The sequence below is a fragment of the Electrona antarctica genome (genome assembly GCF_951216825.1).
Source record: "Electrona antarctica genome assembly, chromosome: 9".
NCBI lineage: Eukaryota > Metazoa > Chordata > Actinopteri > Myctophiformes > Myctophidae > Electrona > Electrona antarctica.
Genome location: NC_136790.1, coordinates 34,003,561 through 34,018,066, shown reverse-complemented (window position 1 = coordinate 34,018,066; position 14,506 = coordinate 34,003,561). Strand labels below are relative to the sequence as shown.

Genomic DNA, 14,506 nt, shown 5'->3' with positions numbered 1-14,506 from the left:
ATTTCTTTATGTACTCGTTGATTATGTATATATATATATATACTACAGTATATATATATATATATATATATATATATATATATACTACAGTATATATATATATATATATATATATATATACTGTATATACTGTAGTATATATATATATATATATATATATATATATATATACTACAGTATATACAGTATATACAGTATATATATATATATATATATATATATACTACAGTATATATATATATATATATATATATATATATATATATACTACAGTATATACAGTATATATATATGGCACAGATGGTTGAAAGGTACTAACTAGCACCTTGGAAATGCAGGTTCCACACAGAGAATCCAGACTAATATCTACACAGTGATATTAGTCTGGCCATGCCAGGCTAGAAAGCTATACATATAGGTGTGACAGGTCTATACATATAGGTGTGACAGGTCTATACATATAGGTGTGACAGGTCTATACATATAGGTGTGACAGGTCTATACATATAGGTGTGACAGGTCTATACATATAGGTGTGACAGGTCTATACATATAGGTGTGACAGGTCTATACATATAGGTGTGACAGGTCTATACATATAGGTGTGACAGGTCTATACATATAGGTGTGACAGGTCTATACATATAGGTGTGACAGGTCTATACATATAGGTGTGACAGGTCTATACATATAGGTGTGACAGGACTATACATATAAAGCTATACATATAGGTGTGACAGGTCTATACATATAAAGCTATACATATAGGTGTGACAGGTCTATACATATAAAGCTATACATATAGGTGTGACAGGTCTATACATATAAAGCTATACGTATAGGTGTGACAGGACTATACATACAGTATAAAGCTATACATATAGGTGTGACAGGTCTATACATATAAAGCTATACATATAGGTGTGACAGGTCTATACATATAAAGCTATACATATAGGTGTGACAGGACTATACATATAAAGCTAAACATATAGGTGTGACAGGTCTATACATATAAAGCTATACATATAGGTGTGACAGGACTATACATATAAAGCTATACATATAGGTGTGACAGGTCTATACATATAAAGCTATACATATAGGTGTGACAGGTCTATACATATAAAGCTATACATATAGGTGTGACAGGTCTATACATATAAAGCTATACATATAGGTGTGACAGGTCTATACATATAAAGCTATACATATAGGTGTGACAGGTCTGCAGTCACCAAGTCTCACGTGGTCGAAGCCACCGTCTAATGTCGCCAACAACTCAGCACCAGTGACGAGAGGGTCTGAATCACACTTCAGAGAGAGGGAAAAAGTCAGGTAATCCTCTGATTGGCTGGGCTGTAATGCACATCCGTGTTTTCTTGTTTTTAGGGGCGGTACTATTTCATTACTTTTCAATAGTTGTTCCCCAGACAAAAACACTGTAAGCCCGATTTGCCCCTTAGATATAGGCCTACTATAGGAATCTAAAGTGTCTGACTATTGTGAGACTACTAAAAAAGATCACTAGTCTGTATTGCTTAGAAATTCTGCATAACTCTGAGCTCTTTTTTACGCTGTGCCTTAAGCCATTCCACCCAAATAAATGTGTTGTTGGGCCACAATCGAATATCCAGAGTATCCTTTTAGCCTAAATGTGTGACTGTACCTTGTGCTGTTTCATTTCTGACTAATAAAGTATTCAATCAATGAATCAATCAATTGTACAGCAGTTATCGAACTGACAAGGAAAAAAATAGACACCTCATTCAAATTCTACTAAGTATCTCTTTGCAATTAACAGAATGCCAATCACGATTTCCCCGTAATTGACTTCCTGTCAGCGAATTTCCCTGATCGCTCACTTTCATGAACAGCACGTCAATCCAATACATCTGATCATACAGTGAGTCACCATGTTCCCTAGTGTCTGCTAATGCTAAAAATTAACACTAAAATAAAATAACACTCATTTATGTTGTCTGTCATTATTATTATTATTATTATTTTTATTTTTTTAAGATTAGTTTTTTGGCTTTTCTGCTTTTATTGATAGTATCAAGTGAAGATTGACAGGAAAGAGGGAGAGAGAGAAGGGGAGAGACATGCAACAAAGGTCATCATGAACGGGACTCGAACACGCAACGCGCTGTCAGACCAAGGCCTACAGTACAGTATATGTGGCATGCGCATGGACCACTTGGCCAGCGGGCGCCCCTAGTCTGTCATTATTACTCAGGTGAATTTCAAAGATGACCCAGTTTCGTTTGTGCTGTTGAGATAAAGCCTGATTAATACTTTATTCAAAAGACTGACTAAACAAAATAAAAAAATGCTGTCAAATCAACACTATAGTGGAACCTCGATATAAATAGACCAATAGGGGTGAGTCATGTTTTGGAGCAGCTCTCAGTACCATTTCACTCCATCCATTCTTTTACCCAAACCTTCCCAGTCATCACCTCCTGGCTCAAGCAGTGGCGAGTTTTCTCTGAATGAAGGATGATTATAATCCCCAGGATTTTAAGAGGCAGGGTCTTTAGTTAAATTAAATGTGCTTTTGCAGGGTTGGCTTTCAACACTTCCTTTCGACCTACAACACAGCGGAGCTTTGTGTTGATGGTGGATTTGTGAAGTTATTATATAAAGGGAAAAAATGCAGACAAAAACATTTACTTAGTCTAGGCATAATAAATAAATCTTCTAGTCTAGAGTCTAAAGAGTGAATATGGTCATCATAGACATAGACTATTACAAGTAAGGTTGTTATTCTGTAAAGTCACCCACAGATTGATCAGTCTGTCTCTAATCACTGTGTTCATTTCAGAATTCTGAAAGTCACTCAATTGCCTTTAAAGTAGCCTATATCAGACAATACACAGCTCTATGCTGGCATTAATCAAGCACTTTTTATATCCCAATGCTTTGCCATGTACGTTGTGTAACAGGCTATGTGACAGGAAACACTTAAATCATATAGATTATCTGTTATTGATTGTAGAATGATGTCAATGGAAATGTAACGTATACACAAGGCTATGGTGGCACCGAGGATCAATGAGGGTTTCATGAATAGGGTGATAGTCCTTTAGGAAAGATTCACTGTTTTTTTTGCTGTTGTTTACCTTGAAGGAAACCGAGAGGTTTAGCCAAGCCTCTGTATGAACACAATTGGCAGTGTTTTTGGGGAAGGGAAAGTTGGGTATATATAGGGAGGGTGATCTTTGTCTCTGCGCTAGTGACTCCTAAGGGGGGTGTTGAACGGGAGGAGTTAGGAGTAGTGTCCCGGTGGGGACTCCTCACTGACAGGTGAGCCAGTATGGTTCATAATAGCAGTGGCAACACAGAAATGTGTGGAGACAATTGATTGCCATAACAGTTACATCTTTAATTGGCTACTTGTAATCTACTACTTGTACTAATTATACGTATAGTACTATCTTTTAATGGAAGCGACCAGAGGGGCAAAGACAGATGGAGTAAGAGATGGAAGAGAGAGAATGTGTGTGTGTGTGTGTGTGTGTGTGTGTGTGTGTGTGTGTGTGTGTGTGTGTGTGTGTGTGTGTGTGTGTGTGTGTGTGTGTGTGTGTGTGTGTGTGTGTGTGTGTGTGTGTGTGTGTGTGTGTGTGTGCGAATAAAGAAAGAAAATACACTTGAACTGTGGCTCTTGACAAGAGTCTTCAATAAGTCCAACTACCAACGTACTAACAACAGGCTATATCAGTGGAATATCACCATACAGTCCCTCTCATTCCAACAGAACCCCCCACATTGATAGCTATCTGTCTTGTCCCAACATAACAGCCTCTAGTCCCAAAGGAACACCCCAACTCAAAACATCATCATACAGCCCCTTTGACTGTCCCAACAGACACCCCCCCCCCCCCCCCCTTCATTTTACAGCGATCAAGCTGCACCTGTTGTTCAGATGAGAATTGCGCAGGCATACAGTGTGCGCACAACACAGTGTGTTGTGCACGCACACACACACACACACACACACACACACACACACACACACACACACACACACACACACACACACACACACACACACACACACACACACACACACACTACACACTACACAGTAAAATCCTCAATGTTCATATAAGTCAATTACAATTTGTAACTCCAACTAAGACTTTATGAAATCATACTATAGTGCTTTTCAACCCTGTTCATATCAAGGTCCATTATTGATTCGGCATTTGAGCCACAGACCAACATTTGATGAGATTTAGCCTCTCAGACCCCCCCCCCCCCCCCCCCCACCCCACCCACACACACACACACACACACACACACACACACACACACACACACACACACCGAAGACCACTAGTGGGCCCCGGACCACTGGCTGACAACCACATACACTTGTAGGCTGTAGGCTACATTGATTTGTATAGCCCACTAGTTAGCTAAATTAACCATCAAAACACTCAGGGTTTCAATGTGTGCGTGGGCTATGAAAGTCACCCAGGAAATGTAATACAGGCTGTAAACCAGGGATTACCAAGCAGAGCAGACTCATTCATTCATCAATCAACTCACCCACTCCTATCTTCTCTTCCTCCGTGGGGGTCCACATGATGACGACGGGATGGGGGAATCCCAACAATAAGCAACTAGTAGTCCTGTACGTGAACCCGAAGTGAAATATCACCGCCACAAAAAACAAAGTTGAAACGTAATCTGGTTCATATACGTCGCTCCGCGGCGAAAACGAAAAACGTGCGTCTTATTTACGGGTGGACATTTTCCGTGAGAATGACGCATATCATTTCTCTATGCGCTTCTTCTCCTCCACAGGGATGAAGGTGCAGGTGCATCATCATCATCCTCTACATGTTCAGTCAGTCCGTTCTCACATCAGCGTGCAGCGATCGGTCAGAACGTGACGGCATTATTATCCGTCACAGAAAGACTCCCTGCGTGGACCATCGTGGATGTTCCTTTCCTTCTTCTTCCCACACTGATCTGATCTCCAATAACGTGTGTGTGTGTGTAATAACGTGTGTGTGTGTGTGTGTGTGTGTGTGTGTGTGTGTGTGTGTGTGTGTGTGTGTGTGTGTGTGTGTGTGTGTGTGTGTGTGTGTGTGTGTGTGTGTGTGTGTGTGTGTGTGTGTGTGTGTGGCCGCTGCTGGGATAAGTGTGGAGGAGACAGGAGAGCGATGAACGGTCCCGTCGCTGTCTGTTTGTACTGTAGGATATGACTTGGGATGACGGTGGAGCTGGAGCGGTCCCTCTCTCTCTCGTCTGCTCTTACTTGTTGTTGGAGAGATGATCTGCTACATTTGGTCTAAGCGGATCAGTCGAAAAGGGGGGTGGATGTTGCGTAAACCCCCCCTCCTGCTGCCGAGAATAAGCCTTAGTGGTTCTCAACGTAGTGTCCGGGGACCCCCACGGGTCCTGCTGGGGTAATGTGTAGTATCACATTACATAATGTGATAAAGCATAACCTGATTTATGATTTAAGAAAAAGTTAAATGACCAACATATCAACAGATAAAGTGATGCTCTGTATCTAAACAGCATGACATTAAAATGGAATTCAACTTTTAGATTGAACAACTTTAAGTGGCCAATAACAGGAATATCTTTTGTTATTATTATTTTGGAATCACACTTAATTTACCCTATTTCTGGTAAGTAATGCAATATACTAGGATACACTGATACAGAGAGAGAGAGAGAGAGAGAGAGGGGGGGGGGGGGGGGGGGTTGGGTGAAACACAGATTTTTTTGAGAGAGACAGAGGGGAAGGGATGTCTAATGGAACTACAAATCATCATGTATCCCTGCACTGTGTATAGGCTACAGTGCTACACCAAATGACCTCAGAGCAACTACCTTTAATTCACTTACTTATTTTTTCCACAATTTTGCAATATATATATTGTGTCAATTATCTTCTAATGTAGCGGCCAACCTGGGGGGGGCATTGGACTGGCCTCATGCTTCCTTCTATGCATGAGGAGTCCAAGCTGCAGCTTCTTTTCACCTGACAGGGGAGAGTTTCCCCGACCGGACGTAGCGCGAAGAACATGTTATTCCGAATAGTTCCTTTCCCCTCCATCAGGCGCCCCGGCTGGCCAGGGGGAGGTAGTTTAGAGACCAGGATTACGGCATGTTTTTTGTGAGGGTACCTATACCCTATAGGGGACACGGGGAGAACTTCACATGCAAACTTCACACAGAAAGGGCCTTTCACCAAGGTATGGGAACTGATGACACGGAGGAGAGGACACCACCAGCACCCACAGCATCCCCAGCGGGAATCGAACCCAGGACCTTCTAGCTGTGAGGCGACAGCACTACCGACTGTGCCAACATGCCCCCAATTTCACTTACATTTGAATAAATTGCTGCTACTTGGTTTCATACCAAGTGAATGCAAATAATCAAAATACTGATTTTCAAACTTTCAAGTTTATACCAAGCTAACTAGAAAAGTTATGAACATTATGAGTCTTCCCTCAAAATCAGGACACACTCATAACTAAAATAAGAAATGAATGACACTGATGCTTTCCTGGTTGTAATGGGTTATAATACATCCTCAGTGTTAAATGAACACCACAGGTTTTACAGTGTAAAACAACAAGTGCAACAGCCAATGTATGGCTGCCATTTGCTGTTGTTCACCATGCACAATGTATCTGCTGCAATGTATTGTGCTGTCTACATGACATGCTATAAGTCTGTTTCAAATGCTATCTAAGTCTAAAAGTGCTATCTAAGGGGGTAGGATAAGTGCTATGGGCCATGATGGAGTCTGAAGAGGTGGGTCTTCAGACTACGGCGGAAGATTGGGAGTGATGCTGCAGTTCTGATTGCAACGGGGAGTGCATTCCACAGTTTTGGGGCCAGAAGGGAGAAGAGTTTGGGACGTGTGGAGCGTTGTCCCGGCGTTTTTAGTGAGGGTACTTCCAGCTTTCCTGCGTTGGCTGATCTGAGTGCGCGGGAGGGTTTGTAGGGTTCAATCATGCTATGGGGGATATGGGGGAGCCATACCTTTGGTTGCTTTGAATGCCAGCATCAGAGTGTTGTATTCTGTGCGGGCAGCGACCGGGACCGGGAGCCGTACATGACGTACGGATATATTTGGTTCTACCAATGGTGATCTCCACAGAGTCTGCTGATGGACTGAGGCCTTATGGGAAAGAGCCTGAATGGAATGTATGGTCTCAACAAGTATCCTATACCAACTAGAGATGTCCCGACACTGTATCGGTATCAGAAAAGTATCGGTATCGGCCCTATTTGTCATATCGGGTCATATCGGTATCGGTGAATATGCCTGCAGTCTAACCACCGATCCGACACAGAGGTAAGGGGTTGACACTATGGCAGGTAAATAAAATGTGGAGTTTGCTTTGGAGTTGCCCAAACTGCAAGTGCACGTTTGAGTGAGGAGTCTGCTATAAACACAACACGAGATATATATAGCTAGATAGCTACAAACACAACACGAGATATATAGCTAATATAAACACAAGACGAGATATATAGCTAGATAGCTATAAACACAACACAAGATCACAACACTGGTATCGGTATTCGGTATCGGTATCGGCTAACACAGAAATTGTGGTATCAGGATTGGATCGGGACATCCCTACCAACATAATCTAATGTCTAGCGGTATGTGCAATCCATGGATGAGACTCCAGGGTGACCCAGCTACCTTTGTTTGTAGAGATGTACAGATACAATTTATTTCCTCAACAATACCGATTCCGACCCCATAAGTTGGGTCCAGGCACTCTCTGGGTTCCTTGAGGGTTTTCCAACACCCAAAATGCGTCTGTTCCTTGTACGGTCTCAGTTATGGGGTCCTTGAAATTTAAATAAAAAGGAAACACTGTTCTAGGAATAAATACAAATGGCATTAATATTTTTTAAAGTGCAGCTACAACTTAAGTAAAATAATGTAAATAGTACAGTAAGATTATAAAACAGTAGTGCAACATCAACTAAATAATTCAAAATACAAAATAATTGTTGACTGTAAATGAATCATGTGATAAATTACATGTAATCGAAATGGCATAGCATTAGGGGTGCACGATTATGAAATGAGGATGAGGATATCCAATCTCTGATTATTTGCAGGGTCATATCTAAAGAATTCACTACAAAATCCTGCTCACCACCTACAAAGCACTCAACAACCTGGCTCCCCGCTACCTCTCTGAACTTCTCAAACCCTACGCCCCCTCCCGCCCACTCAGGTCTAGTGAAGCCAACCTCCTGAAGGTCCGCAAGGCCAAGTATCGCACCTGGGGGGACAGGGCCTTCTATGTTTCTGCCCCCAACCTATGGAATGCACTCCCCAATCATCTCAGAGTTGCCCCCCCCTCCTCTCCTTCAAAACCTCACTCAAAACCCACCTCTTCAAGATAGCTTTCTCCAGCTGAGGTCTGGTTAAGATGTCCCCCATCCCTTGCTTAGCCTTTTATGTTTTTAACCCAGCACTGACATTTTACTTGTTTTGCTCAGTTTTCTTTTTTGTTTTCTTGAATTAAAGTTTTTTCCTAGTGTTTTATGTAAAGCGCTTTAGGTACTTAGAAAAGCGCTATATACATTTGAACTATTATCTGCCGATACTGATTCTGACCGATTCCAATATTAGAGGACCACAATGGAAACAAGTCTAGGTCCTAGGGGCTCGGCCCAAAGCATGTTAATAAAGTATTCAAATCAATCAATCAATCAATCAATCAATCAATCAATCAATCAATCAATCAAATTAGCTATACTCTTTTCCAAATGTCTGTTTTCACAACTGAATGAGATCAGTACACAAATTAAATGTAGATTTCCTTTTTTTTTGCTGGTGAAAACCGATTAAATAATCTGTATTATTTTGAGACTCTTCCGATACCGATTTTTATGGCCGATATGGCCGATTCCGATTATGCTACCGATTAATCGTGCATTCCTACATAGCATGATGTAGTCTATATAGGAAAGCTCCAGGATTTCTCTATATCCAGTAAGAAATGCAGAATTATACATGAAAATATAGTTTTGTGACAGACACGTTCACTCGAGTTGATTTTGTTTCACGATTACCAGATAGTATCACTGCCATAAAATACTGTATGTTTGGCATGGTAAGGCATCTCCTCTCCTCCATTCACATTTCCATCCAATGCTTCAAGTTTAGCTGTGACCTATGACCTTGACCTGGAATTCAATCCAATCCAATCCAATCCAATCCACTTTATTTATTAGAGCACCTTTAAAACAACAGTGTTGAACCAAAGTGCTGTACACTCAATAACAAGAAATTCTAAAATACCAAGATCAAAAACAAAACGCAATAAACCGGACAACATATTGCCTTGTGGAAACAGCAGCTCTCAGTCTGACATTTTGAATGCCAAGAAGTACAGGCAGGGTTTGAGACGTTCTAGATCGTTCCACAGTGTGGGCGCTATATCGGACAGCGGACCTCAACTACCAAAGAACACGGTTGCTTGACAGCTGTGATTTCTCTAGAATTGCAAGTTTTAAATGTAGAATCAACAAAAGCTCATTCATTTCTGTTGCCGCTTTGGACACTAATGTTACACATGGTAGGTAGGTATAGCAAACACACTGGCACATATCTAACAGCACATATCTAATGTATTGCATTACATTCATCACAATTTCTAGTGTGCGCGTGTGTGTTTGTGTGTGTGTGTGTTCAGTTCACAGTTAATACTGCTGTTGAACTTGAAAATCTCTACTCTAAATCCTAACCCTTGCTGATGAACATGTGCTCAAGCAGTGGCCGTATTCAGAAAATGCCTAATTGGCAGAGTTGGATCGTGATTAACACCAACAGTAGAAAATAAGTCCAAAGTGTTTACATTTGTCCCCCCAGCTGTAAATGGCATTGGCAAATTTGGCATACCCATCTTTCATAATGCTCTCAGTTGTGGATTGGATGCATGTACTTCAGTGAATATGGGGTCTCTGGCTCCGGGATGGGTGTGTACAAAGGCTGGGAGGGAATTATCACGATATACCCACTACAGTCATCTACTATATGCCACTGTCACAATCCCTATCTTGTCTTAATTTTAGAAAGGTCACCTTCCCTTTCAAATAGGGAATACAGCATTATAGAAAACTTACATTACATGCAGGGCACCCGTGCTGCTGTTTTCCTTCCCTCAGTGCTGTGGAGGGTTGTGGGCAGGGCTGCTGGTATAGGGAACCACCTGCCAAGGTAAACAAGAGAGAGATATAGAGCTCTCGATTTCACAGATATCTATAACAACATTTAAGAAAATGTAAATAATGGTGTAGGAAAGGGGCTAGGCCGCTAGGGGGTCCCCATGGTTCAAATATATATGATTATTTTAAGGGCCTGAAAAGGTTGAGAAACACTGCTCCGGTCTAGAACACTCCCAATATATAAATGATATACATATCTCTCCAAATTAGGACTTAGGTTTTTTTTTGCCGAAGCACTTATTAATACTTTCCATTTGGTTCAATATCATTTTGTTTAAACCAACACACAAATGCGGGTTCCCAGTAACGGGTGTTCAATAGCATCGATTTATGAAGAAAAAAAGCATAAACCTTTGGTTTCTTCCGGACACCAACGAGTCTGGGACCTGCATCTAGGACCAGAAACAAACATTAGCTGCAGCAGGAGTGACTTTGCAAACAGTACTGGCCCATATACGTGTAGCTTACAGTAAGGAACCAGTTGTCTCTTTCTTTCCTCTTTTGTTTTGTAAACTACTATTGGCCTGACTGAAAATATAGCCTAACTAATTGGCAGCATTCAGAGTAAGCCACTATTTGAAATTGAATGTTTAACAAAGGGTGCTCTTTACTATTCCTTATTATGGCAGTGTCAGAGATCATTTTGAAATCATTGCAGCTCGAACATTCTCAGCCAGAGGAGAATTGCATTACTACACAGAGTAATAGCACCCTCGTGTGGTTAGAAAATGCTAATACATGCTTTGAACACACGCAAAGTACTGTACAACCCACCAGGAGTTATAATAACTTATTATTAATACACACATTACACTGACCTTCAAATACATACAGCTGTCATGACTCATGTTTACAAACTGATTAGCACACAACCAACTTTGTCGCTGACTTGCTGTGGAAATACACACAGGAATGCTAAAGCGCCATGCCGAACGTTAATTAATTCAGTAATAATTATGATTGGTTGAAAAACACTAGTGACGGAAGTGGAGCATGTAATAGCGAAATGGGAGATATTCTATAACAAATACAGGAGACGACACTCCCATGAGTCCCATACCCATAGTAACGAAAAACAGCGCCGCCCAGCGCTCGCCGCTTCCGCCATTTTGGAGTGATGACGCAACTTCCGGTTGCTTGATTTACTCATTTATCACATTTTCAAATGGATCAAAGCAGACATTAGTAACATATTCATTGAGAATGAGCAGTGGGCAGATGATGAGCAGAGGCCAGGGGCAGACCTTTTATAATACAGTAGGCCTACCTAAAAAGAAACAAAAGAAAATAAACGAAGTGTACGTGTCAAATTGGTACAACAAACTATACTATAAAAACTGGTCAAACTTTGGCCAAATTGCAAGGCAATAATTGTTGTGAGCTTAATTAGATGCCAGTCGCCCAGTTCACATTCTGATTAATTTGGGAGTCGCGAACTGAAGAGGTTGAGAACTGCACTACTTGTATTGTAATGAAATAAGAAGTGGCCTCTACAGAGACCGGGCTGTGCCCTGGAAGCAGAACCATCATCAAATGTTTTACCACCATTTCATCAGTAAGAAAGTTAGCAACCTCGACAGTAGTCCGGATACTCTAACAAAATGGAAATTGCTATACAAAGCACATCAGAATCCCGGCCATGCAGGCCACTTAGGCCAGGCCTTGCCCTCTCCATCCATGCTACCATGGCACTAGGTGCTGCCACACTATCGAAAGAGCTGCGCACGTTCTCGGCTGCGAGCAGCTTAAATTCTGAGTTTTTAGACAGCTGGTGGATGGAAAAGAAGCTCCACCTCCGCGGACTTTTTGCGCGACGGCCAGATTCCCGGAAACGCTTTCCTCCGCGCAAAAAGTCCGCGGAGTTTAAGCTGCGCAGAGCTTAAGAAGTGCGCAGCTTAAGACCGTTTTGCGCTAAGGTGTGGAGACGGTGACAGTCAAGTGCCAACACCAGCTGTCTGAGAGTCCTCCTCCTCTCCTCACTCTACAAGAGTCGGCACTAGCAGCAGGTAACCTAACCTTATCCATTTGGTTACTGTAGTTGTGTACACACTCAGAGTTAGGCCTAATTAACACTTTACAGTATTGGCAAAATTACCCAAATAATCGGAATCCGAATCCGAATCAGCTTTGTCGTCGCATCACAGGTTTACAGAAGTAAAAAAAAATGGGTGAAATTTGTTTTTGTGCATAGTTTCCATTGTATTGTTATTTGTATATAGAAATAACGATGATTGCATTCACAGGAAGAGAGACGCTGGATGTGGCGCTATCAGACACCAGAGAGGACTGTGAGGTCCTTAGGCAGACCACATTTATGTCCTCTTTATCAAGGGAAGCCTACGATGGAATAGTTATACCGTCCGTAAGGGTCCATTTGGGCCCCTTAGAGGTCCCAACTTTGAAAACCAGTACATTGCACTGCATTCATTTTTACACACAGAAGCAGAATAATGGAAAGCAGAGAAACACCACCTCCTTGTGTCCAACAAAGAATACTACATCTGTTGAAGGAAAAGCTCACAACTGTATGGACATTTTACATTGATTTGAGCCTTGGACAATAAGTGATATTGTGTTGGTTAAAACTAACCTTTCTGGTAAAAAATTATGTATCAATGTGTTATATTTAATAAATGATTGCGATTAACTTAATTTAATTGTGTATTTGGCATTGAACATTGCAACATACAGTATTATTACAGATTACATGTTTTTCCACAGGACAGATACAGTATGACCAAAACAGTAACTTAAATGCTATTTCCGCAATGTTTTGGGAAGATAGGGAATAGACTATTATGTAGGCTAATAGGCCTAAGTGTGACAAATAGTAACAGCTAGGGGTCTCCCCATCTCTCTGCTCTTTAATAAACAGAACATTATACAGGTGTGTTTAAAATGTCATCTAATTCAATCATCAAACTGCAGTGTTACAGTTCCAATTTGGTCAGCTCACTTCATTACTTCCAGTTTCACGTGTTTACCTGTATGGGTTCTCTCTCCTGATTGGATGAAATCTGTATGCTGTATTTATTTAAGAACTGGAGAGACACAGAGACTATCAGCAAATAGAGTACTATGGTAATTTAACAAAGAACTTGTTTTAACAAAAACAAAGAGAACGTACCCTACCTTTAACACATTGCATGATTGAAAACATAGTATAAACATAGTATACATTTTTTGGTGGTTACATACAAACAAACACCATTTCTATAATATAATATAAATATACTTTTTGGAGATCTGTTTCATATAGCATACATTCTGTGCTTTTCATATAGCATACATTCATGACATTGAAAAGGTGTGTTCTGTTCTGAAAATATGTTGTGCCAGGCAGGGACTGAACTCCCATAGAACATTCTTGTTACAGTATGTTGAGGGCACTCAGGTGGTGCAGTCGTAATGTACCTGCCCACAAGGTACTGGGAGTTTCGAATCTACGGCGGTGCATCTGGCTTTGTCGAGCGTCTATATACGAACAAAACTGGCCTGTGTTTGGGGGAAGGAAGCCGATGCCTGGAAGGGATATTAGTCACTGCATGTGCGGCTGTGGCGACACCGGTCAGCTAGCCTGGGCAGCATTCCTTTTCGGGTTTATGATCCAGTCGGACCGGATCACACAGCAATTTTGTAACACAGACGAGGCTTTCCTCCGAGGTGGAAGCAGGGAGTGTTGGGAGGGGACTGCCCATAATTCTGACATCCAATTACTCTGACTGGGACGTTTGACCATCCCGGTCTGTGATTTGTGAAACAGAGTGAAAGGAGTTCCCCAAACTAGTGTTGCTTCCTATAGTTAGCACAATGTAGAATTATATAATGATAGATTCTAGATCTATGTTCTTGTTGTTTATAAATACAGCCAAACAATTGAAAAGAACTGCAGATTGAGACTGATCCAAGCCACACAATCAACTGATTGATCATTACAAAATAAATATGCTCTGAAAAGCTTTGGCCTTTTATCTCTCTTCCATTTGGTGTTTTTAAAGGTAAAATGTCAAATAAGATGATAAATCAAAAACATACATGTATCGGCATTTTGGGGACAGACAGACAGGCCCCATGCCCAAAACAACCAAACAAACAAATTAACAAACTAACAAAAAGTGAAGACAGAAAGCGTTTTGCAGATTATTCAGATTGAGATGGTCACTTCCTGGTTGGAGTGATGTGTGTCACTGGTGTCATCCTGTGACTTCAGTCAAAGTAGTATAGTTCTACATGAAGATGGATGGATGGATGGATGGATGGATGGATG

The 14,506-nt window shown here is 41.2% G+C and overlaps 2 protein-coding genes across 2 annotated transcripts in view; one reads left to right on the top strand and one right to left on the bottom strand.

Moving 5' to 3' along the window:
* The window catches only part of dock3 (dedicator of cytokinesis 3), a gene marked incomplete at both ends in the record, with an annotated part of 242,237 nt that extends 237,643 nt beyond the window's left edge, over positions 1–4,594 (bottom strand). Inside the window, one exon of the mRNA XM_079511052.1 lies at positions 4,558–4,594. Coding sequence (XP_079367178.1) covers positions 4,558–4,594 — 37 coding nt within the window. The remainder of the gene's footprint in view (positions 1–4,557) is intronic.
* The window catches only part of LOC306930227 (proteinase-activated receptor 3-like), a 401,892-nt gene that overhangs the window by 199,009 nt on the left and 188,377 nt on the right, over positions 1–14,506 (top strand).